Source organism: Amblyomma maculatum, chromosome 11, assembly GCF_055883805.1.
Source record: "Amblyomma maculatum isolate TAMU_Amacu chromosome 11, ASM5588380v1, whole genome shotgun sequence".
Lineage (NCBI taxonomy): Eukaryota > Metazoa > Arthropoda > Arachnida > Ixodida > Ixodidae > Amblyomma > Amblyomma maculatum.
In genome coordinates, this window is record NC_139354.1 from 85,768,381 (window position 1) to 85,795,181 (window position 26,801).

Below are 26,801 nucleotides of genomic sequence, written 5' to 3' on the forward strand. Positions count from 1 at the left end.
GAGGGCGGCTCGCCAGACCGCAAAGCGCAAGTTACAAACAGCCACGGAAACGGGCGAAGAATGAGAAGTACGGCTTGCCAAGCGACGTGCATAGTATGCAGCTAGACGGCAGCGTTCGACAACTGATGCCGAGGTGAAGGATGAAGCTTCGAGTACTACTCGGTTCGAGCGGCGAAATGCTACCAAACGGAAAATGCGTGCTGAAGAAACTCCTGAACAGGGAGAACAGCGCCTTGTAATGTTTAATTTTTTAGGCTAGTATGCTTCGCATCCTAGGCTTAACCATAAGCTAAACCAGACCAATTTTTTATTTTACACTGGAAACCAATTGATAAGACGCGGTTATACTATTGCTCATCTCTAACTGGGAGCTGCGCCGTCACCTGAGCAGTTTGAAGCAGACAGGTTTCCCCACGCGTACAATAGAAAAACGAAAACGACTTCCCAACGCCACCTTTCATCTGAGCCTGTCCGGATTCCTCCTTTTTGTTGTTGAGGTGCTGCGGCGAGCTAGACTGAACTGGTCTGAAGAATTTCACGAGACACGGAAGTGTGGAGGGGCGACGGTGTAGGAGATGAAAGTGGGAAGGATACCCTGAACCGTGAAGGGAGACCGCGTGGTTCCTCTATGCGGAGAGTAAGGATTCCATTTGTTTTAGATGACTGTTTTGGTATCAGGGCACTGGCTCTGAGGCTGCGCTCAACTCACAGGGTAGATCCCACCCTACTTGATCTTTTTCTGATTCGTTAACTTACACAAGGGGAAGACAACCGAAAATGATCGCCCCTCTCTCTTTGTCTACCAATGAAATAAAAAGGAAAGGGGACCGAAGAGAAATCAGTCTAAGTGCAGGCTCCGTGCTTCGCACGTAAGTCTACAAGTGCCTAGGCTTTAACTGAAACGCGCAGTGGATAAGAATGATTCTGCAGGCGGTATCTCTATTTGAGATAATTTGTTTTTGTTACAGCTATACCTTTTGTCTGTGTGACGTTGCATATGTAATTTGTAGTTCGCCCTTATAATTTCGTAAATACTCTGTATATATTTCCTTTGCTGCGTCTTCGCCTCCTGCTTCAACGCAGGCGAATCACCATGTTTGGTTAGATTTGAACCCCTCTCCAGTGAGAAAGAAACATGCTTCTCAAAAGTACTGTCACTATAGATATCGTCCAATACTTACACACATGGCTTACATAAACCTTGTTCTCGCAATGCCTGCATGACTGCTGAGGTTTCGGCCGAGTCAAATGCATTCTCGTAGTCAATGAATGCTACTTATATAGGCTGCTTATATTCCGAGTATGGTTTCTTTTAGCAGCGACATAAAATGTAAAGGCATCGATACTTTGCTTATGTCCCAAACAGTGTCAATCCTATTTGGCGATATTTTAATGCAATAACATAAAAGCCCCGTTCTTCGAAAATTCGTTGTTGCGGCAAGTTGGAGTTGCCAGAAAAACGAGAAGCCTGGCACTGGCTGGCAGTTTTAGGGAGCGAAATGGCCGGACATTGGTTAGTCGAATGTTGTGGTTTGTCACGACACCACGGAACATGAAGATGGCAGGAGCTACCAACTCTGGTCGCTTCGGAAGGATCGGATTAAAGCCACTGGAACCCTAAATCACGCGTCAGACACGGTGCACGTAAGGCTCACAGGTATTGGGCGCGACCGCCACCACTAGAGCGAACGGCGCTAGTGTCGACTTAGGGGAGAACGTGGGATCACGTGACTCCTCTTACTGCTGCTGAAGCATACGCTCGATTGCCTTTGCGTGTTTTAAAACCTAACAGTCGCGTTTATTTCTCTAGTTTTGGTTGATATAGATGCCAGCACTGCACCATTTAATCTTGCATCGTTACTGAAGCTGCTGAAGGTTTAAGCTGTTGATACGGTTCGTTACTGCTCTGTACCCAGACGTAATCGAGGGAACCTGGCGCAAGCTCCCGTTGCTACCCGAAATATAAGCTCACAGAATTTTTCTTCCTTAATTAAAATTTGAATGGCCAAAATAGCGAGTGATCACTCTCATGATGTGTGCTGCAGGCATTTGAGCGAGCGAGATAGAGTTGGCGCTAAAAGTTCGGTGAGCGGCAGAACAAACGGTGCTCGCGTTTTAATTTGCGCTTATCACTTGTAAATTCTAACGATACTGTTGCTGGAAGATGGAAAAGATAATGGCTTCTGCATGGAGCAGTATCCTCCGAAAGAAAGGAGGGATCGTGCGAAGGCAAGAAGGTCTCAAATTATTCTAAATGAACACGTTAACACAGAAGCTCCCCTGAAGTGAACTAGAAGATTCTGCCGCCTCGGGCAGCGGTGCGCATGGTGAGTTGTCTGAGGTGACGTCTCCAGTACTGTAATAATTTCAAATGAAAGCGTCCGTGAATAAGCGAAAGTTAGAGCATTGCAGGCATGTTGTGATGTGCTGATCGCGATATGAGTAAAAAAAAAAAGAAACCACTGTGCGCGAGAAAAACAAATATCCGCTCTAACCAAGGCCCAATGACGGTAGTCAGTGCGCAACACTTCGCATTGTGGAACACACATCTTCACACTTGCTAAAAATTAATCCATGTCATCATAGCAGTCAAACTTGCTTGCTCTGCTACGTTCAAGGGAGCAGGCGAATGGTGCCGCTTCCGCCGGCGCTATGCGAAGGCGCTCAACGACATCCTGGCGCCTGACAGTCATCTGCTCTTGCACAGGAATCCCATTATCAGTGCACTGACTGCTTACATCTGACTGGTTGTGTGGTAGCTTCATTTTTTTTTTTTTCATAACAGCAGATATACTGCAGCTGGTGCGCGCCGTCGCAGCAGTAAGCTCGCCAACTTCGATAACTCTGATTCGGTGAAGGGCTTTTTTGCCGAATGACCGGGTCTCATACCTGAAAATAAGCTTACACAGGCCCAGGCCGAGGCGCACATTAAATAAATAAATGAACGTAATGCTAACGCGCAACTGAACTGCCTAGGAAAGCATCCTATAGCAGCCGTTCAACGTGCGTTATCCCACTTACTTCGTCACGCGGGCACTCCCGAGAGGCGGCGCCACGGTATGTCCTCGCGTCCAATACTTTTAGAGCTTTGTTAAAACGGTGCTTCATATATTTGTCAGGTGGTGTCGCTGCTAATAGGCTAGCACAATGTTCTGTGCTTAAAAGTATGTGAAAATACTAGCGGCAAACCCTAAGAAATTCGCGAGCAAAATGTGTGGAAGCGAATGAGGACCTGTAAGTGAGCAGCAGGCGGGAGCTTTTAAATGGATCGCGACGCGCCCAAAAGGCAGAAGTTGCTCTTTTGATAATATCTGCTACATATTAAATTTCTTGACCCCGTTCTCATCGTTGAACTATGGGGTCAAGAAAGCGGGGGCATAAATGCATTTACTTCTTATCTTTTATCTACTTCAAAAACTAACGCAACTAAATAATGCGAGCAACTGACCTGCAGCGATGCTGGAGCGGTTTTTACGCTCAATGTATCTTTGTGCGTATTTCAGTTCATCTCCATGTCTCACTTCATTGCTGTTGTGCGCTTGTTTTTTTTTTTTTTTCAGTCGGATGTCACTGGCAACATCGTGAAAGGAACTAACAATTATGGGTGTGAGGCTGCAGAAGCACTGCACGCCCTCTACACGTCGTGCGTTCAGGAGATATGGCAGCACAATAGGATGATCAGGGACGTCGCGGCAGCTGTTCTGGAAATCGCGAATGCCACAAGCCTCATGAGCGGCGCAGACCTCCTCCATTTGGCAGTCGCTGCGAGCAAGCGCTACGGCTTGAGTTTCCTCTTTGAGATACAAGCATCCGCTGCCGACGCAACTGAACTCACATTCCTCAGAAAATATTATCGGCTCGGTGACTACTGGAAGTTTTGTGATGCTTCTTGCTACGACCAGGCTTTCTCCATCCTAAATGGGCATCTCGGCGCCAACTACACTGAAATAGACATGAAAAAGTGGGAAGACAAATTTCTTTTAAGCGATTGGAAACGGTCACCGATGTCGTGGGCAGAGATGAGAGAAGTCTTCGGGGACCTGGAAGCCTCGCAGTTCAAAGGAATTTTCCTAGATTTCTTTATCGACGTGGACAGGATCAAAGGACTATATGTGGTGTCTAAAGCTAGCTTTCTGGAGGATATTCGGCTCTTGACTAACGCAAGCAACCAGCCTCTATCGGTGTTCTACAGGTTGCTCCTTCTTGTTCTGGATGCCATGCGCTATATTCAAGGGGACAAACTTCTGAATTCGCCAACAGTCACTAGCGAACACGTTTGCAACGATCACGTATACAATAGCGCTCAGCTATGGCGCGTTGCGTACGTGACAGCTCTCGCAACTCCCACCAAGGACAGCCAGTTGCATAATATCTTTGAGGCCACGCGAAAAACTATTTCTAACTATGCCCTCTACAGGAAGCTGATGGCGGCAGGAAACGACACGGAACGCTTCCTGGCTGCGATGAAAAACTTCTCTCTCATGCTGCCTGGAGACCTGATTTTCCAGGAGCCGGCCGTGCCGCTGATGTCTAAACAGGGTTTCGTCCGGAACTTGTTCTTGGCACTGAACTACGAGTTTGACTCTGAAATGCAGAAGGCACGAAAAGGCCTGCCCCCGCTACGAGACGATGACAAGGTCGAAATGAAGCAGCGGATGGTTTTTATAAACCAAACGACCCTCTACGTCTCATCACTTGGATATGGCTGGCTGAGTTCTGGTACTACAGACCCTATGCTTACCGACGCAGCGGTGTTTGTGACTCGATTGGCTCTCCTGCTAACGGAAAACGTTCTCAACAAGGATGTCTGGTCTCAAAAGACGAATATGGCGCTGCAATATTACAGGTAATTTCTATGTCACAACGACGTTAATTACTCACGAAAATGACCAATGTAAACAGATTAGCGTTCCACGTTTGGATGTTCCGCAAGCTGCTACCTTTTTCAGTCAGATGAAATGGGAAGCATAGGTCAATCCCAAAATGATGCATATAATCAAGAATGTCTAGGACAAGTATTTCGTTTCAGAGGCGGTAACTTCACTTAGGAAGTATTTGCACAAGCTGCTCTTCAATAACTGTTTATTATGCAATAGATTCACTGGGAAAAACATTATTATTGTAGAAGTTGCATCTTCGACATTATTCTAACCACAAGGGACGATAACCTACGGTACTCGATTGCTCAGGAGGCAGTCGAGTGAATGCAATCGAGTGCCAACCTTCATCAGTTGTTGAGTAAAAAACGCTTTTGCTTTGCCTGTCACTCCCGTGAAAATGTCGCCTGGCGTTCCGCTGTTCATGCATGATAATCATCGAATCCATGGCTTCCGTAGTGATGTTCTCCGTCTTATAGTGCTACCGTGTCCACGAGTTGTTGCCTGCATGTTATTGTTTTTCTATTAGTGGCTCGTCGCTTAGTGTCTCTGGAGATGTGATGTAAAATCTGCGACCAATTAGAGATGTGATACCGAAGGAATTGTTTCAGAATCAGATTGAAATTTTATCTAACCATAGTACGGCTCAAGAGAAACAACAATCCTTTGAAACTATAATTATAAACAGGCAGAAATAAATATGCAATGTTGGTGCTCATGTACAAACTTTAGATGAATCCTGCCCCTCGGTAGCAAACCCAACAACCAGCGTGGTAGACTCCAGCGCTGTAACATCTGCTTTCCTCAATAATGTTAGTGATTTATAGAAGCGTTCCCGTCGAAATAATCATGCTATTAATTTAAGCGCATAGGATGAAAAGGAGAATGAGGGACCCCTAATGTGTAAGGTGAAAGATGAGATATTTGATGCTACTTTAGGGCTGAATTCGAGTCCTATTGAAAGACTTCACAGGTTAGGTAGACGTTCTGGTAAAACGTGCTCATTCATGCTTAGGGTTGCAGACTTCCATGAGGGTTTTTTAAACAGAGTACAGCGAATAAAGAAAAAGTTGTGGGACTCAGCAATTGAAGAACGCGAGGCACGAACTAATACAAAGCTTGTTTTAGGAAAATTAAAGGTAAAGAGCACATTTTATAGCTTGAATGCGGAACGCCAAAAAAGATTAAAAGTAGGAATTACTTGAGGAATGAGTGCAGGTAAATTACGCACGGAAGGTAATCATCTCTGCTTCAAAATAATCAGCGAAAAGGCAAGAAGTCGAGCAAAAGTGGTGCACATGCTAGACACTCTAGTTATAGATGGGGAGCCTGGCGTTGCAGCAATTACAGAACCTTGGTTGCGTAACGGATATCAGATAATTATTTCCTGGCCCCTTGTTACATGTTAGTTACGTAGTATGAAGATGGAAAAGGCGAAGTGTGGCCATCTCATCAAGCGTCACAATTTTTCCACTTTAGATGCTCCATGCTGTTTGGAGTAGTATGAAACTAAACAACCGCACCGTATACATGGGTGTAAATACTTCTCGGCAGAATACATCGCATTCAGTTCATTAGGAATGATAGGTAGCATTTTGCTATTAGATGAGATGAGATGAGTGCTATTAGATGAGTTGAGTTAGATGAGATGAGTCCCGCCTATTCACTGGGTCTCCTATATATGTTGCAGCAGATGCGCATGTTAATTGTAGTGAGGTGTTCCCTGACGTGATATTTAATTTTATTATAAATCAGCTTGCACATGATTTTACAACGATGTGCGCAACTAGGTCTTTCATAGTAGAACGCATTCTAGTATGCACTGCACTGACAATGTTCCTAAATCAATGTGCTGTTGATGATGTGTTGTCTGGTCATGAAACGGCCGTTTTGTGCATGGATATGTTAGCTTAATGCTTGCGGCAAGTCACCTACTTAGTATGTAAACTTTCAAGCTTCTGATGACTAGTGCTTTCGATTACATTAAAAGGCAGTTTGAGATCCTAATGTCTCTATTTAAGTGAAATGGTAGCACTGATGATTTGAAATATTTCTTTGCCAAGACGACGATGTATTGTATCATGCTGTTTGTACCCAATGCCTACAAAAATGCTATCGAAATAATCTATAGGTTTCCAGAGAAATAATTCATCTCAAGTTCAGCATCAAAAGAAAAAGGAAAGCGTGCTCTTGTGATCGAAATGCCTGAAATCTCACAGAACTTCAGAGCATGAGATGGGAATTAAATTGTCTTGAAATGAAAGTGCATATTCATTATGTCACTTTGACAAAATTTATTCGTGAAGAACCAGGTAAAATCAGGAGTTATGTACTTACAACGATGCCTAAACGTCACAGAACTTCAGAGCATGAGATGTGAAATAAATTATCTTATCAAGAAATCAAAGTACATATTCGTTATGTCACACTGAAAACATTTGTTCGTAAGCATGAGGCAAAATCTTGAGACATGAATATCAAACGAAAAAATTCAAAGTAATGCCGACGATGAACACCTACTCAAGGCATTGCTAAAAATTTCAATTTTTTTCTTCTCCGTTTGCACCAAAGATGAGGACCCACTTCCCAGCGTTTACAACTCCACACAGCGCCTTTCATCATCGGACGTATTGATCAGTTTGGAAGGAGTTCTAAATCTTATTTTGAGCATTAAAACTAAGAAAATTTCCCACTAAAATATTTCAATCGTCACTTACTCATGGAAATTTCCTAGTCAGAAAACTTGCATAGAAATTTCCAGTTCACAAAAACAGTGCACATCGGGCGTAACTATAGACCCATTTCTCTTAAACCCACAAGCACCAACCTGTTTGAGCACACAGTCTGTAAGTATATTTCGAATTATCCTGACTCACCACTTATTGTCACCTGCGCAACAAGGGTTTCGCAAGGTCTTGTTCACAGTAACGCAGCTAGTTCGAATGATTCATCATCTTTCTCAAACAATAATATGCCCAGGACAAGTTAACCTAATTTTCTTTAGATTTCAAGAAAGAATTTTAGAAGAAACCACATTTTGAATTAATATAATGATCCATATAAAAATACTAATACAATGAAGTGGTTGACATCATAACCCCCCTCTCGATAGCTATATGCTCGAATAGATGAAAGTAGGTCGAGTTGCGAGCCGGTTTTGTCCAGAGTACCTATATTGGAGCGTCCTATATATTTCTGAAATCTATGGTTGATTTGTCAAATGTTCTTCCCATTTCTTTAATTTGCTGATGACCTTGGTATATATAACATGACTGAAGCTCTAGTGACCAGTAAACCTTAACAATAATCTAGAAAAGATTATCCACGGGTGTACTCAGTTGCAAATGAACGTAAACGAAAGAAAGTTAATTTGCTTGACTATATCAAGAAAGAAGACGATCCTAAATTTATAAATATTTCATTGGTAAACATGATCTATAGAGGGTAACAGAAATAAATATTTAGGTTCAGTAATAAGGCAAACCAGGTTTTGTACGCCTGTATTAATAAGGTGTTCAGACGGCCTAATAAAATTCTATGGGCCTCAGAAGAAGACCTTATAGTGCGACCCCTTAAAGTATACGCCTCGCGTATAAATGCTAGTAAGACCAACATTTGAATATGCAAATATAGTTTGGAACCCTCGCATTTCAACTAGTCGTCAAAAGTTGGGCACAGTTCAGCGGCCTGCTTCTAGGTATATCTTGAACAAGCGAACTATGCAAGCGTGCAAACCTAATCCTTCTAGAACTAGGGACCAGATAGATTGAAATTCTCAATTTTACATATTTACAACCAGGTAAAAGTAACTTATGTGCATACTGTGCAATATCATCAGATCCACGCTCCGGACATAAGCGCAATTTATGCATAGGGCCACCGATTACTAAAAATGATGCATTCAAATAGAGCTTTGCACGAGTAATTAATGAATGGGATCCACGAGCAGCGTCTGCAGTCAAATCTTGCTTCTCAAGCATCTTTACAGAGTGGTTGAAAACTCATCTTTGCTTAACAACCAGTGTGCCAGGATGTTTTCTTTATTTTTTGGTGAAATGCATGTAGCAGGGCGCTGCAGCGCATGCTGTTATGGATTTCAATCATTGTTCTGAATGTTTTGTCTCATATCATAGTAATACATGAAATTATACCTTTATACTCATTCACTCCTGTCCTGAACCCCGCAAGAATTGCGGTATAACAAACAAACAAGCATTTTGAAATAAACAAATCCCAATTTGGAATTCTCCCTCCACTCGCTAAAGAGTTCTTTTGGATCTTGGTTTGCACACCACACATTTGCAGCAGGAACAGCTTTCATGGCAGAACTGTTAAAGAAATGTTTAAAGGGAACTTTGTTTCCTAGGCGGAGGTTGTCACTTAGCAGACGAATCATTGCCTAAATCCACAGTTTGGGTTAACACTCTTGATATTTCTCAAGAACAGAGCACGATACAGGCAGAAATTGTATATTTTCTAGGGAATCGGTGGGCATTAGAAGGAATTGTACAGATATAAACGGTACTCACTTCTATCTCGACAGCGTTAAAGGCCCCACTCAACGAAAATTCGGTGTCATCGGCCATCCCTTGGCATTGGCTTTGTAAGCGAAGAACGGTGAGCATGGCGGTGGAAGGCGGTTGCTCTCAGCTGACATGATGGAGCACTAAGTGGATATAGGGTTTCCTGACATTACCAGGCGCTCCCAACTTGGGCCGCTATTCATATGGGGGAAGATGACAGAATCCTTTTCCTAGAACCCTTTCATTCACATTAATTCGAATCTACGCAGGCACGTTCACATGGCTTTGTTGGAGGGGGGCGTGTAGCCTATGCTATCGCGTCATACTTTTAAAGGCGGAGCCTAAGTGTCCGTCAAAATTTTGAACGTTCTTTATTTCCTCTGATTGGTTTACGTGTTTGTTAGGATAATCTGACAATTAGTTGGCGGACCTCAAACATCCTGCCGTTTTCTTGTAACATAGTGCGCATACCTTTTCATTTTAACATCCTTATCCTTCCTGTCGCTCATATCTTTTATTTCCTCTCCCTCTTTCTTAATATCCATTTACTTCCACCGCCCCAGATAAGATGCTTATGATGAATAGATAGCAGATGCCCAAACTGGCAAACAACGTTTTGCTTCCGTTTTTCATTTGAATAAAAATCTACTGACTTCTACGATTACTTGCAAAACGTGGCATGTAAACTACGTCCATTATTTACGATGGGGCCTTTAAATGCTGCGGCTAGTTTGAGATTTATATCAAAGGCTTTTTTAAATTAAGCTCCACTTTAAATGCGTCATAATTAAATTCCCAGGGCATTCACTTCAGCCATGAGGACGAGGCTATTTTTTGCCTGTGTTCGCGGACTCTTAAATTAGGGCTCTTCTGGAAGGCGGTTTTAAGGAGTTTTTTCTTGCAACTTGACTGCCGTGTTCTTCCATCAAAGAGAATTTCATCAAGCAAAATGATCCTCCAAAATCCACAACAGATTCTTGTGTAACATGCAGCAAAGGTGGCTACCTGCATTTTAGGTTTACAGATACGCTGACATCAAGAAAACCAATTTCCGAGCAGAACTCATGGCAGCAAGAAAAACAATAGAAAATATTTGGGAGTCGTAGTTATGAGATGCGGCAGCGATTTCAACTCCGGACTTGATAGTATTTGCCAAAGTATATGGCGTCTCTGCGTTATAGTGCATCATCCTAAAACTGTCCGTATACTTCAATACAGAGTAGAAAGAGTTGAAATGTATGGAGTATATATGATATATGTAGATTTGGCTGACCATTGTAGGTCATTGGCTGACAGACTGGTTAGAGAGTAGTGATTAGTGAATCAAACGAGCGGGGGTAGGCAAAGTAATCTCTTGCGTGTTCTTGAATAAGGACATTTGTAATCACCTGCCTTGTCATGGTGGCCCAGCGGTTACGTTGGTAGAATTCTGTGACCAACGGTGTCGGAAAGCGCGGCGGCCTCTTTTCGATGGAAGAGAAAAGAAAGGTGCCAGTGGGCTGTGCGTTCTGAGCGCACATTAAAGATTCCGAAGTGTTAGAAATTTCTGCATCTCTCCACTACGTCGTCGCACGTAGCCAGAGTCTCTGTGGGAGTTTAAACCCTATACACTAACCTAAACATGAACGTCCTCTGCCATTTTACCAGACACTTAAATTGCGTGGGGGCATATTTCAAAGCTGGGTCGTTTTGCCATCGTGACGGCAGAATTCATTGCGCGGATGCCCAGAAGGCAGAGAAAAAGCTCCGCAAGGAGTTACTATGCGATCGAAGCGAAGCTTGGAAGCCATAGACCGAACGTTAGAAAGGGAAATAGCACCTTAAATCTGCGGTGGAAGCAGATGTGTTATGTTAGCAAATCCCGATATTTGTAAACGCTGGGATGGACCTGAGTTGTCCCATAAAGTCAGAAATCCCCAGCTCAAACCTGAATTTCGTTTAATAATCCGCAAAGCAGGTGAGAGCAATGTAGCATCTGCAGAGAGGAACAAGTGAGGCAATGAGGGAGCACCTGTCTTGCTGTCACCCGTTAGTAATTATAATGTAGTTATCAATGCGCCACTATTGGTGCGTTTCTCCCAGACACCATTTGAGTAGGTGGAGGTATCTGTTCCTGTCTCAAAAGAGATACCCTTGACTTGCGTGAAAATCTCGGCCGGAAATCAACTACCCTGTAGTGGTAGAAGGGGAATGGCCGTTTGGTGCCCAGCTTTCGCCGGTTCAAGCCAGAGTGACGGTCTGAGTAAGAGCTAACAAACAAAAACGAACTTTATACACTGCAAGAGACAATCAGTTGGGTTCACAGTACACTTAATATAAACAGACAAAAGGTTCACAGAAATGCAATACAAAGCATGCAACTAAAGAGACTTTACAACACTGAAAAATACACGAGCGAGAGATTTAAACAAACAGTAAATTATTCACCGGGTCATATTCAGATATGTGGCGCAAAAAACACAAACACAGGAGAAGATACACAACACACGCGTGTGTTGTGTATCTTTTCCTGTGTTTGTGTTTTTTGCGCCACATATCTGAATATGATCCAGCACCAACTAGCCCCTCAAGCCGTTATTAACCGGGCACTGCCGCAGAGCGACAACTGGAGAGTAACCATGTGGCCGCCATATAAGACGAGCGCTGCTCTCTCGCAGGTCAGTGTACTTGCCGAGCAGCGGGTTGACCCGGGGAGCCGAACAGTAGTAGTTGCTAACTGACAGCAACACTAGCGCAAACATAGACTGGCTGTTCAAGCGACCCGACCTCAATAAATAGGGCACGCCACGTCTGTCTTTTATGACGACCACGGCCGGCGCTCACATAAGACTTAACTTCGCTTGTTTAAGCGTCCCCTCTTCCTCTCACCGAGCCGCGCTTCATCATTGGTTAGGTGCGGCCTAAACCTCTGAAGAGGACGAGTACCTTACGGCCGGTTGAGTCTCTGTCGCCGCAGAGTCGAGAGGAGGCAATGTTGACATCGACGCGTGCAAGGATACGGATTCTCCTCGCCCCGAGAAGACCTATTTTGAATGCGCTGGAACGCTCGACGTAGCCGCCACGCAGGCTTCATTCGCGGCCTGCTGAATCAATAGACATATGCGGCGATTTCGTGGCACTGCCCCTACTCTGAAGAATATTTTCCTACAATATTCTCAGCACACGAACATCGTGGCACATGCATGGCCTTATAAACGTCTAGTGGCAATGGCACGCACACACATCAACATTCCGAGTTTCAGAAACTCTAATGGCAAATCTTAGAAATCACAATACACTGCAATGATGTTCACAAACATAACACTGTTGTCAGGCTAAACATTCAGCAATACAGAAACACATAGCCTCTTACTGAGAAGCCCATTAACTCTTAGCATACTTGCACCTATATTTCCACACTCGGATTGCACCTCCTCCTTGGGACATAGTTCCTCTCCACATTTGAGGTACGAGAGTTTACTTTTTTACTAGACTCTGGAATTTTTCCTCTCACGAGTTTGGCTTTCTTTTCGCTTATTAAGGAGCCTTTTCAATCGTTATTTGTTCTCTCTTGTGTCTTCTCTTACCCAAATCTACTTTCTGATCGGAAGTTTCGCCAGAGCTAGCGCTAGCATGCCTAGGACTGTTTCAAGTAGGCCGTCTCATTCCTTATCGGCATGTGCTACACTCTTTGCGCTTGCGCTTCCAGTCCTTCAGTCGCTTCTTCCATGTTTTGCTTCCGCACCCTTCCCGCTCGCCTTGCCTACATCAGTAGTGTTGAGTTGTATTTTCTTTCTTGCCTTCTTCCGTCCTGCTTGCAGAGGCACGTTTCCTCCGGTTTCACTCGCATAATCAGAACGTCGTTTTCTTGAAGAAGCATCTCGTTGAGAACAACTTTGTTCTACCTCAATTTTTTCATTTTTCTTCCTTTTTTTTACGACCTTCCATCGTACCTTCTTCGAGCAGTGCTCATTTTCCACCGGGGAGTCATTCTCACTTTTAATTAGCTTTGTTCCTTACAACTTTCCTTGAAGTGCATTACAATGCAGCCCTCGCTTTCTTCCACCTCTGAATCCTTAATTTTATAATCTGCGCTTCCACCTTCAACCTAGCTTTCGGGCTTAATGTTATTTTATATCTTATTGTACCGATCACTCATGCACTCAGCCACGGTGCAATTTAATCTGGAGCTACAATCTTGTCCTTCTCGTCAGGCGAAGAGGACATGCATAAGCTTTCTCGCTCGCTTTCGCAGCTTCTGTGCCACCTGTCGTATCGAAAGGTACATTCTCACTTTCCTGAGAAATCGTAGCCCCATTTAAGTCCTCTCTGAAATTTCTGTTGCAAAAACGGGCTATGGTAACCTCCGGCGGCTCGGTGATACATTCAACCGCTGAACTTTAGCCAGCTTCTTCAGAATTTCTCTCTTTAGGAATTCGCTTTTTCTAACCTACACTTGTGGCATTCTCTCTCTTGCTATCATCTTTGTTTCTCTTCATCTGCTTGCTTCCTCAGCCATTCGCGCTCTTTTTCTTCTTGTTGCCTCTTTGCCTTTGCTCGCTTCCTTGGTCATTCTTTCTCTCTTCTTTTACCTTTTTTTTTCTTTTTGGTCGACCCATTCTCGCAGTTCTGCCCCTTCTAGACCTTCTTTCGGCCCAACGCATCAATCTCCTTGAGATTCATCTTGAGACTGAACTGCATAAATGCTAATACATAGCACTGCTCAGCGGATCCTAAACATCCGCTTCAGCGTGGTGCCTCTCGATATCGCTCAGCTGCCACTAAGTTTATGATCTGCTCGTAAACTCTTCCAACTCCTTCTCTATACTCTGAGCTTAATTTCAGAAATCATCCTGTCGCGGACACAGAATATGGGTTCCCAGTTAATAATTATGTTATTCGCGATGCGCCACTATAGGCGCGCACGCTACCAGACACCTTTAGAGTTAGCGGGGAAGACGTAGCAAGTTCAGTAGCAAACTCTGTCAGAATTCAACTATCTTCAGGTGACAGAATGGGGTGGCCGTTGGGTTCCCATCTTTCGGCGGTTCAAGCCAGAGTAAGGGTTAGAGTCAAAAGTAATGAACAAAAATAATCTTTCACAAAGCAACAAATGACTCAGATAGATTCATAATAACACCTAAAATAGAGAAGAGGTTCACAGAAAGGCAATATAAAGCATGCAACTAAAGGGGCTTTATAACACTAAAAATACACAACAGAGTAAAGAAAAACACTAAATTGTTCACCGGGCACTGTCACAGACAGACGTCTGGAAAGTCGCCATGTGGCCGCCATGTAAGATGAGCGTTGGTCCCTCGCGAATCAGTGGGCTTACCGAGCAGCGGGCTCACTCCTGGAGCCGAGGAGTAGCACTTGCTAACCCACAGCAAAAGTAGGTCAAACACTGGCTGGCTGTTCAAGCGACGAGACCTCAATTAACAGGGCACATTGCGTCCGTCTGTTACGATGCGCCACGACCGGCACGCACATACGCGTAGCTCTGCTTGTTTAAGCGTCCGATTTTACTCCCGCAGAGCCGCGCGTCGTCATTGGTTAGACGTGGCTGAAACGTCTGGAGAGTACGGTTACCTTCAGGCCTGCTGAGTTCTCGTCGCCACCGAGTGAAGAAGAGGCGAGGTTGACGTCGACAAGGGCAAGGCTATGGGCGCTCCTCGCACGGAGAAGACATTTCTCGTATACGCTAGAACGCTCGACGTTCTAGCGCCGCACGTGCTTCTTTAGGACCCCGGTGACTCGATGGACATGTGCTCCGATTTCTTAACACTTGCATATTTTCAAATATCTGTATGCTCGAATAATAACAACACACCTATGTTCATTGCAGAGCTGCGTTGATGAGATTGTGTTCGAAGAAAAAGGAATTGTCTATGAACGGCTCCCGTGAGAAAACTGTTACGGCTCTGGCACTCTCCAGGCGTCAAAGCACACGTCTGAGGGCTTCAAATCCATTCAACGTGTTTGTATACCGTGCCGCTCAGATATATAATGCTGTCAATGTCACGGATAAACTGACTGGAGTTGCCAGCGGCAGTGAGCGAGGTCGCCCTGATAGGGCAATGAATGTAAAGCGGCTTGCACTGCCCACAGTGACGCGTTTCATCGAAGTCTACAGGCACCCCTCGCAAGTACCAGACTGTCTCAATGAGCCATAAATCACCGAAATAGATTGCGCCACAGTGCCGAGGGCCTATGCGTTTCTCATTTTGTAAATATTGATGGGGCAGTCGTTCTTTGCCGGCCGCAAATCTCTAATGTAATACTCAGTGCATCTGTAGCTGTTAAAATATTTTTCAGATTTTATATATTCAGTCGCTTCCATGCCATCTTTGTCAATTTTTTTTAATCGCCAAAATTGCTATAACTGATCTAGACGTTTTCTTGAAACACAAAAGAACGTATGTAAGAAGTTGTTGGTCTCATCTTGGAACACCTTATATTCAGCACTCGGCATATTTAGGGAAGTAATATTGACGTCTCAAGTCTGAGTAGTACGTGTACTGCAACTACAATCTGCAATAATGTACTCCGGAGCCATTTTCGAAGTATGCGAAACATACATAACCGTGACGCAGGCATGCTAACGGTACGTGCCAGCTACATACACAACGTTTCCGATGCAGGACCTGCCTGACCACATCCGGTTCCACGGTCGATGACTTCCTACGTCCAATACTGGATGTTTACAAGCATGGGCTGCAAGTCGCGGCCCTTGTCGGGGCTTCAGGCACCGGCACTGCTGAGAACATCACACCGGCTTCTGCAAGACCAAGCTGGTACACAGTGCAGAATGCCTGGAGCCTCTTCCAGATGTCAGAAGCGCAATTTTTCTACGCCCGCTTCGCCTACTACCACTGCGACTCTTTGGACGATATGTTAATGAATAAGGTCGTAAAGGACAATGCTGATTTTTCTGTGGCATTCCAGTGCCCGCGTACCAATGACAAGGAGGAAAAAGACTGCACGAGCGTTACTGCTCAAAATAGTAACTTAAGCATTATGTAAATAAGCCGTTGTAAAGGCGCTCCACTCGTTATTTAGTTCTCGCATTTTAGTAGCGCCTTTTACGTTGTTTTTTTAATTTTCTGGACATGCTTCTCCAGTACATTACTGTCTCGAAAGAGAACTTAGACAATCAGATACCTAGAAATAGTTATTTTAATTTCTTAGGCGATGGTTCCCGTACATTAGTTTTCTCAACAAAAGCTGAAGTTTACTTTTGAATCGTTTATCCCTGTTTTAAAACAAAAATATATTTCTTGTCGCAAGCTTATTGGTCATGCAGGTTGTTGTCAAAGGTTATCTTCATTACTGCACAAAATGTGATTCTGGTGTAGGATGTAAGGTTGAAGAACTCTTCGATTATGAAATTTGAGCATAAAAGAGCGCAGCATAATGTGTCAGTTATAGAGCTGTGTACACGATATATATGCTTCAGCGAAAGAATTTGCTAGGATGATAGCAATATGTATGTCATCTGTCGCAAAGATATCCACATAGCTCGATGTTTTGCTTCCTGAGTGCAGAGGTGTCGTGCGCCAGTGCACGCCAATAGAGTTGCTCTTTACTCTTTCAGAAAACATCATTATGGCTGACCCTTGATCTTCGTTGAAGTCAAAAGTCATGCTGATGCCTTTTTGCTTTAATAACTGAGCCTCCACTTCATAATCTCAGTTATGGCTACAAAGAAGTGCCTCGTTAGTATGGAACATTTGGTTCTGAAGAATAACTGGCCACGTAGCGAGTCGTTTGATATTGTGGATCATGAAAGAAGAAAGCGATGAGAGAACCTCACTTGGATTTGTTCACGTTTCTGGTAGTGTCAGCCGCACAGTGCTAACAAGTGTGAATAAAGCTCTATGGCCTCCTTTTGTGCTGGCACGTCTGCTTTTACGATGTGTCCTTTGCATGACGCCTAACTGAATAACATTTCTCTGTCGAGTGACAGCCGCTGATTACGACTTTCAGCATAGGAAGGCCGATGAGAATTTACCAAGTAGCTATTCATTCAATCCCAGAATTCGCAAATGGTCATGGGCCAAACACCGGGCCTTTTAATTGCCTTAATGCAGCAAAATAGGCATATTTATATCAATTTCTTGAATTTTCCGAATGCACTTCTATTACAGGAAAGTAATATGGCTGAAGCAGCGAAAGCGTCTTTTTTTAAGTAGAATTTTCGGTTATTGTATCAAGAAAAAAGTACAAAACAAAATACAGAAGGGGATCGCAAAGCCGAGGTGACTTGACGGGACCTCCTGTAAAGTTTTTTCAAAACACATATGCGGTGAGCAGTGGCAAAAATTGTACATAATTTAGCATTTATGGATTGTGGAGAGAGAAACATGGGAAATTAATAAAATCATTTTTGTTCAAATGAACACGATACTACACCAAATCACACATAATTAACGCACAAAAAAATATAAAATGAAATATTAAATTACGCAGTGGCAATGAACCTTGCAGAATATATTTAGGGAGGTAATAAAAACTTACGACGAGCTAATTTAAAGGCATAAATACGTTATGAATCTTTGACAGAAAGCGGTAATGAATTCCAAAGCGTGGTGGAGGAGAATCAAGTTGTTTGTTTCCCGTTATTAGTGTTTGGCGTAGGCAGTAAGAAATAATTGCGGTTGACGAGATGTGTTTCGCCGCAATGCGGTATTTGGTCATTAGTAATTAGGAAAAATGGAAGTACCTAGCAGATTTATAAATTAGAGTACTAAAACCGTACTCGAATAATTTTGGCACAGAAAGGACATTGTGGGATTGGAGCAGACGAAGGGCATTTTCTGTAATAACAAAAAATGCCCTTCGTCTGCTAATAATAATGCGTATAGCTTGATTTTGGGTAACTTGAAGGGGAGATGAATGCGAAGGATATGTTCTTCCCCAACAGGAGGTTCAATATTTAATGTGGGTGTCGATGAAAGAGTAATAAAGAGAAACAAGTGTGGGAATATCAAAACACTGGCAAAGTTTAATTAGATTTCTGATGCCATAAGTCATTATGCGCGAAATGTAAGTAATGTGAGTCCGAAATTTAAGATTTTTATCAAGTTCCACCGCAGAAAGGACACATGGTCAGAAGCAAAGATTGAGTTTGAGCCACTGCTAAAATAATTTAATGAAGTGAGCTGAAAACTATTAAACTGGATTTGGAAGCATTAATGGACTGCAAAGTATTCTGACACCAGTTCAATACACTCTCTGCACCAATATTCAGTTTCTCTACTAGCTTGTTTATATGTCAACTCGAAGATAAGATGGTCGTGTCCCCTACATAAAGGAAGCAGTTGGAAATAATAAATCACACAGGGAGGTAACTAATATATAATAAAAACAAGAGAAGGCCAAGAAATGAACCTTGCGGAACTCCAATGTTTGTAGTCTTGAATTCCAAATATGCCCCTTATATGAATACAGCTTGTTTCCTATCGAATAAATAGCTTTCGATTAGCGTAAGTGCACCTCCAGATATTCCAATGGCGTCAAGCTTATTGAATAAATAGCATATTGTGAGTGAATCGAACGCTTTGGAGAGGTCGATAAATAAGCACCAGCAATGTTACCCGCATCATTCAACGATCTAATGTGATAAGCGAGATCACAGCTAATTTTGTTCAGAAGTACGTTCTAAACACAAACTGGTGCTGGACAGAGAATGACAAAACTTGATAAATAACTATTTAGTCTATCAATGGGCTTTTCGATAATTTTACTGCAAACTGACAGAATGACAATGGGGCGGTAATTAGAAAGGTGATGCTTATCTCCTTTCTCGAAAAAAAGAACAAGCTTAGCTTTCTTCAATGCGCTAGTAAAAATTCCTAATTTTTATCCAAGGTTAGCAATATGAGCAAAGACATCGCAGATGAGATGGGCAATCAACTTTATATCAGACGATTGCATATTATTCAGACCTGAAATAGCGTCCTTTAGATTGCGTATTATTTCGCAGGTCTCATCAGGAGACACTGGGAAAAGAAAAAAAATGCTATCGGGAGATCGTTGTATGCTGGTCTGGTCGGGATATCCGTATTACCTGAAGGTGAATGAAATGAATCACTAAATGCATCAGGAATGTCTAGAGGCTTGTTGTATGTTTTCTAGCCCGAAGTAATTGCAGAAATGGTAGATTTTTAGCTGTTTATTTGAATGAAGACATTAATATTTTTTTATTTTTATAGACATTACTGCCAGCAGGATTTATTTGCCTCTTTTGAGGAGCATGTTTAAATAGTTAAATTTTATTTCTTACAGCGTGCTAAAGGTCTTGTGATAAATGGTTATTGTTTGAATTTCGTGAAGAGATTTTCTTTTTTCCCCGAAATGTGTAAAAGGCCAGCAGACACCCAGGAATTCATCGGAGTTTAGTATTTTTATTGCGCATTGATAAGGGGCAACACTTATTGATAACATTTGAGATGACTATGAAAACTCAATAAATGCAACCTGTGCTTCTTCAAGATTCTTAATTCTTGACGTGTCAACGCTGGCAATGTGTTCAAGGAATAATTCAGCATTAAGAGTTTTTTTTTTATCGGAGCCAGTATGGCTAACCTGGTCAGCATAGGAATACAAATGAATAACAATAGGGGAGTGATTAGTTAAATCGGCCTCTATGACACCAGTGTAGGGACTGGTTATTAGGCTGAATAAGGTGCAATCTATAAGTGAGCTTGAACCACCGCTCGAGGAGCGTCTCGGAATAGTAATCAGATTTCCTAAACCATGAGTAACGTCCATGTAATTTTAATACGAAGGGCAATCGGGTGCTAATATTTTAATGTTGATGTCATCCATAATAATAACATTTTTGCGTTCCATTGATGGAGCATCTAACACATAATGTGAAGCTGAACAGAAATCTAACTGGAGACGAGCGCGGTCGGTATACGCAGCCAAGGTCTCGACCTTTTTATCATGTGAAAAAAAAAAAAAACATTCACCCAGTCAAATCCATAAAGATTCACTATTTTTAACTGTTATTGCTTGATCTAGACGACGACGATAATGACTTGAAGAGAAAAGAAAAATATCTGTGCCGCCATATGCGTTATCGCCACGATGTTAGTATTCTGCGCTGTAGGAAGGCAACGAATACAGTTCTTTATCTGCACCAGACAGCCGAGTCTCCCTGATGCAGATTACGGAGAACTGGTGTTCAATAGCTGATAATAAGTTAGCAATGTCGTCCGAATGCTTTCTTAGACTTTGTGCGTTAAAATGAAATAAAGATCTGCAAGAAGGGGAAAGATAACATTTTTAGCTGAAGGCGTCAAGTACGAGGCCATTCTGGGAAACTAGTCGGCCCTAAACAGGGTGCCTTTTCTAAGTTAAAAAATAGACAGTTTGAAATCAGATTTCATATAAAGGACGTGGCTGTTACCTGTCTTAGGTGCTAACATTTGACACTTTTTCGTCCAAAGACACAGCCACCCTTTTTCTTTCTTGAGCGTTCGTGCACTAGTGAGAACTTTGTTTTACATTGTCAAATGGTCATTAACGTATTTAGGATCCATTTCTTCCCCTTGTAAGCCTAAGCTACCAATGTCGAGCCGTATCTTGCGAGCCTTTTCCAAGAAGTCGTTTCTTATAGGGCGGGAAATGAGCCGAGCAATGAGGTTCTGCCCTGACGGTGCAGTAAACCGATGAACGATATCCAAATCGGCAGTGTCAACAGGACAGATCACTTTTTTTCCAATAGACGCCAAAATTGCAGTCCAGTCCACCCCTTAGGTGCATGGGACATCTTTGATTTCTATATTTTTGATTCTTGAATACTAGTCCTGATTTGCGATGCCATTTTTAAGCATTTCATTTTTTAGTTTGAGGGTTTTGTTAGCGGCGAGGAGTTCACCTTCATTGCTCTGAAGTTTCTCGGCCATACCATTCAAGAGCGTGAGGCTAGCATCCATGTCAGAAACTTCCTTATTCAATCCATTTACATCCAGTCAGGATTGCTGAAGCTTGACAGTTAGTTACTGTTGCAACTACTTGGTGAAAGAGCTCAACCTTCTTGGCATTCACAGTTCGGCATTGTTGGCATTGTGAAAAACGTTATTACAAAGCACACAGTTATGCAAATTGAGACAGCAGTAGCTGTGGTTACAGTCAAAGGGTGTGAAATGAGTACAAGTGAGTAACTGCTCCAACCTAAATGAACAATTAAAAATGCTTAGCGGTAGGTTCGACTACTTCAGTGAAGCTTGGGGACTTGAGGTGGCAGCTTTGAATGGTGCAAGCAGAACGGTCGCGCAGGCGCTTCAGTGAAGACACGATTGTGGAAGATGACGCTTCGATAATGAGTGAACAGCCGCATTTCGCTAACGGGTGGCAGGGCGTTAACCAATTTGCTTTGGTACGGAATGAAGTACAATGAAGTACACAGAACCGGGTTAAGTGGAGAAATATGGGAGAGGCCTTCGCCCTGCAGTGGGTATAATCAGGCTGATGATGATGATGATGAAGTACAATGGGTTTGGAAACCGCAGGCACCTGGTAACCTGGATGAACAATGAGAGGTGCTTAGCGGTTGATTCGATGACCGCAACCGCTGCTGCTCTCTGTAGTTTCCGCATCACCGATGCAAAATATTTTGCACCCAAAACGCTTTATGCATTTAAAGCGATAGCAAGAAAGCCGCTGTTTCCTGGAAAAGAAATTGTTTTGTTCAATCTTCGCGTCCAGAGTTGACGCAATACCAACTTTAACATTGCCTCTTCATTCAACGAATTTTGAATAAAAGCTTCACTACTCTAGATAGAGCCATGCTTCGCGTCCGTACCTTTAAGTGAAAGTGACAAATAGAGCGCATTCCTTTCTTGTAAACCAATTTACAAAATAAGCGAAAGCTTTGTTAAGCAAGGCAGACCCCCCTTCGCGTGCGTGATAACTTGCCCTTCAAGTCACCTTGACAGATTCTGCGTCTTTCTTTTCTTATCAACTAATTTACAAAAGAAGCGAATTTGGTGGTGGTGAAAACGTTTATTGATTATTGAGCCCTATGAATATTGCCTATACTGATCGGTCTGCTCAATATCACGTAGGTTGGCCGGCATCTTTATGGCTAGCTCCACTACGCTAGACGAGTTGGTTCTAATAAAAAAACGACGGTGACTTAACCTGGCTATGTTAGAATATACGTAGCGAGACATACATTTACGTGGCTGAGCTTGTTGTGGTCATTTCGTGTTTACCAATCAAGACTTTAGGTATAGACATCTTTTATTGATTTATCTACCAAGAAATTAAAACTTCCCGATGATTTTGAAGTTGCCTGCAGCTGTACGGATCGCAGATGCACTTTCAGGAACTCGAAATGTTTGATCATCAGCACGACGGCCCTTCAAATCCTCATATGTTGGTTCCCGTTGACTGACGTCTTGCATAGGCTTCATCTCGGTGGCTATGATTGATTTATAGGAAGGGAAAGGCGCGGTAACTGTCTCACTTGTTTTCTGTGGACACCTCAACCACACCGTAAGGGAAGGGAGGACGGTGGAGTGAAAGAGGAAAGAGTCAAGGAGGAGCTGGTAGTGGAGGGCTACGAAGTAATTTCGACCACCTGGGGCTCTTTAACATGCGCTGACATCGCACAGCACACGGGCGCCTCTCTCGGTGGCAATGCGCCGTCTTTAAGCTCACTTTCCGCGGCGCGATGGCATCGCCGCATTTTCCACGTGGTGGCGAAATGTGAAACGCAGGGACGCCGCAGGAGCAGACACTCGGCTAGGTTCGTTGGCACGCGTGGCTATCTAGTCGCGCCTGGCGTTTCTATTATAAAACAGAAGTGCTTCGTCCTATGCAAAACGGATGTGCTAATTATTACTGTGTCAAGGGCAGCCACAATAGCGGGCGAAGCGCTAAAAGACGAGGCTGAGGTGCGGAACTATGCAGATTCCTTTGGAAGCGTTTCCGGAATACTTTTTTTTCCAAGCGCATAGTCTCGTTTTGAGACGTCTCGCCTTCTTGGTAGGAACGAAAAGAGCCGATATCCACCTTCTCCGTAAACTCGGAAATGTTGCCATTTGCAAACATGACTTGGAGAGGTATCAGAAGAGTACAGTGGTTTAAACCAAGCCTTGAAAATGAAGGCGATGGAAGCTTCTCCGGCGTCCATTCCCGCGTGTGACTTATTTAGCCGATGTTCTGTGCTCGCTCCTTGCTTTGTGAGATTTTGAATGCTATAAAACCAACCAAATAAACGGATTTCTAGTGGACGACATCCGAATCTGCACGCATGCGTGAAATGTCTCCTAAGGACACCTTTCTTTACAGTTCTGAAACAACCGAGAACATATCAAGGAACGAGGCCTTATAGTTGGAAATCATGCGTTTCTGAGTAGCTTTTACAGATTTGCTTGCGGCCCTTGAAGGCCTTCGTCGAGGTGCGTAATGAGGGCAACAAAGTGCGACGACAGAACGCCGTTGCGGGGCATAAATTGATCAAGCTACTTCCTAACGATAGCGCACCTGATGCATGAGTACTACATCAACTAGATAAGCCACAAACCCAAGGATCTTCGTGCCATCGTGGGACGTGGTGATGAGGCTCCCAAAACGCCGACTCGAAAATGCAACAAAAGACAGCCTGTACCAACGCTAACTGGCCGCATCACTCCGGAAAAAAACAGAAAATGCAGTTTACAGATGCGACCTGATCTCCCTTTTCACAATAACCAATTGAAACAAAAATATACAACCATATATTTAATGAAAATGCTGTAAGAGGTGCTGCGACAGTTACTGCATCTCCCTTGATACGAAAACCAATCAAAATATCGGCAGCACTTGTTCCTGGGTCAGTGGCTTGCTAGATGGCCGTCAGTGTATACTTGCGGTGATTGCATAGGACCCTGTCACGACATGTGTGAGTTTCCGGGACGCAAATGAGCAGCACTTCCTCTGACAGGCCAACAACTTCTCTACGTTTACAAGGCCTGCTCACATCACTTCACTTCACTTCACTTCACTTTAATACCTTAAAGACACTCATTAGAGGGTATTACACAAGGGGTGGGGCGCACAGAAATGAAAAACAGAATAGGTAATATATATGTGTAAGTATTAAGTTATACAAATACAAGATTTTCACTGCGCAAGTACACGTGTGATTTGATCAAGAAATAAAGATGGACATGTGATAGCAGCAAGTTCTCGGGGAAGGCCGTTCCAGTCGTTGGCAGTCCGGGGGAAGAATGATGAAGAAAATGTAGTGGTGCGGGCGCGAGGTCGGGACACTTGCTGCTGATGACCGGTGCGGAGGGAGATACGTGGTGGGGGTGCGCAGATGTAAGGTTCCTGTCGTAGCTCGGAGTAAAAAAAAACTTGTGAAACAAACATAAACTAGCAATTTAGCGACGATGAGCAAGGGTAGATAGGTTGGACTGTGATTTTAAGGATGATATGCTGATATCAAAAGAATACGATGAATGAATGAATCTAGTTGCTCGGTTTTGAACTGCTTCAATTGAATTACGCAGATATGGTTGTTTCGGAGACCAGATGGGAGATGCATATTCTAATTTTGACCTAACTAGTGATTTGTCACGCTAATTGTCCTTTTCTGCCAGCACCTTTGGCGTTTGGACGGTACACTATCGCATCTGTCGCGTGGCGTTCTTTGGCGCGCGTTCAAGTGTGGGATTGCAGATGGCAGGAACGCTAGACAAAATGAGACTTCTGGTTGGTCACTTCGATTTTGGTGGCTGGTGATGTCACTTCTCTGTCGACCAACCAGGTGCGCCGCTCGCCCGGATAGCTTTGTTCGACGACAGTATGAGCCAATAAAGGCTTTCTCCGAACGTTCTCGGAAACAGGCTCGAGCGAAAATGTTTGAGCAACTGAATATCAGCTTTTTAGTCGTCGCTGCCTACCCTCGTGATTAAGTTTGGAGCTGCACAGCTCCGCGGTGACGTTATTTTTTAGTTGCTTTCCCACGCTCAAGTGTGCTTTCAATCGTGTGCATGCATTTTTGCATGTATCAGTACGTGCAAAATATTGGTGTGACCAGAATCTCGGTGCTTGAAACGAGGATATGGGGTTGCGCAGAAGACTACACTTGACGTGGCGTAACATGGAGTGGTGTTGTGTTCATGTGTGTCGCGGGGACTATATGACACTGGTCCCAAGGTGCGTGTTCTCGCGTTTCCAAAGGATGCCAGCAGGAATCAAGCATTGTCCTCGTGTTTGTACGTGCTTCTTACGTTCTGTGTTGTTACCTGCTCCGCTGCCTTCCAAGAAATGAATCGTGGATTAGAGTCATCCCGCGGAAGTATTTCACACCCAGCGTGCATTCAATGATGAGAAACTGAAGTTTATGCCGTACTCCCCATGTCCCACGTGCTCGACCAGAAGATCAGGTAGTGCTTAAATAAATGCTTGACGTGAAAAGACTGGTAGTCTTAGTGAATTTGACCAGGACAGGGATAATGAACAGAAGTATGCAGTACTGTGCTGGACTGCTTAATAACACGCAAGTTATGTAATAGTGTGTCCATATACCGGCAATAAGTGACTACACATTTTTCATACGTTGCGCAAGTTTGTGAACTTCACTTCCAAGAGAAAGACCTAATGAAGAGGCTATCACACATTGATGCAGCAACAGGAAAGACTTTGACAGTTGACAGTGACAGGTTTCATCTGGTGTCCAATGCCTTACCACCAATTTACACGTACTGCACAGCTTACTTGAATCAGTCCCAGCCCCGGAGGGCCATGCCGTTGTCCACTACCGAAGCGTTGGCGGGTGAAATGACGACCTACAAGATACAAATTCGGTGGCAGCCTAGCCCCGTAGGCTTTCATTTCTGCGAGATGCCGCCTTGGAAACCTGTAAAAATGGTCACACACCAGAAACTCTAGTGCGGCATGTAGTGCGTGCCGCAACAAACGTTACTTTGAACAAATTTTGTAAAATGAGAAACGATCATATTCAAAGTGCAGCGCAAAAAAAAAGCTGCGGACAGAAAAATGAAGACGTTAAGCAAGAAAGCCGCTTCCAACCCTTCCTGTCAATAAAACTATTTGTCGAAAAGCATTTGCGACTCTATTTCAGAACACTGTTTACAAGTCTAAAATCTGCCTTAGACATTGGCGGTGCATACCTCAGTGGTGCGAAAAAATTAAACTCGAGTCTTAGTCAAGCTTCCTTAATAATTACCGAACGCAAAAAACTTGCAACAAACGCGCACCTGGGTGTCACTTTCATTGCGAACGCTAGGCGGCCGAAAGCAGCGTCCGGGGTAGCGAGGGCAACTGGCGTGACGTCACGGCCTCCATGGAAGGGCCTTAGTCAAAAGGGTGTAATGTAATGGTATCTATCCGGAAGTTGATGCAGGCGCAATCCCTGTTCCTGAAGCTCTGGGTTTTGAGATAACAGTGGCCG

General features: G+C 43.6%; 1 protein-coding gene across 1 annotated transcript in view; it reads right to left on the reverse strand.

Moving 5' to 3' along the window:
* LOC146174306 (uncharacterized) overlaps positions 1 to 26,801 on the reverse strand; it is a 74,846-nt gene that overhangs the window by 38,901 nt on the left and 9,144 nt on the right. The window contains exon 2 of the mRNA XM_084584183.1: positions 26,105 to 26,246. Within this exon, the coding sequence (XP_084440309.1) occupies positions 26,105 to 26,246 (142 nt within the window). The remainder of the gene's footprint in view (positions 1 to 26,104; positions 26,247 to 26,801) is intronic.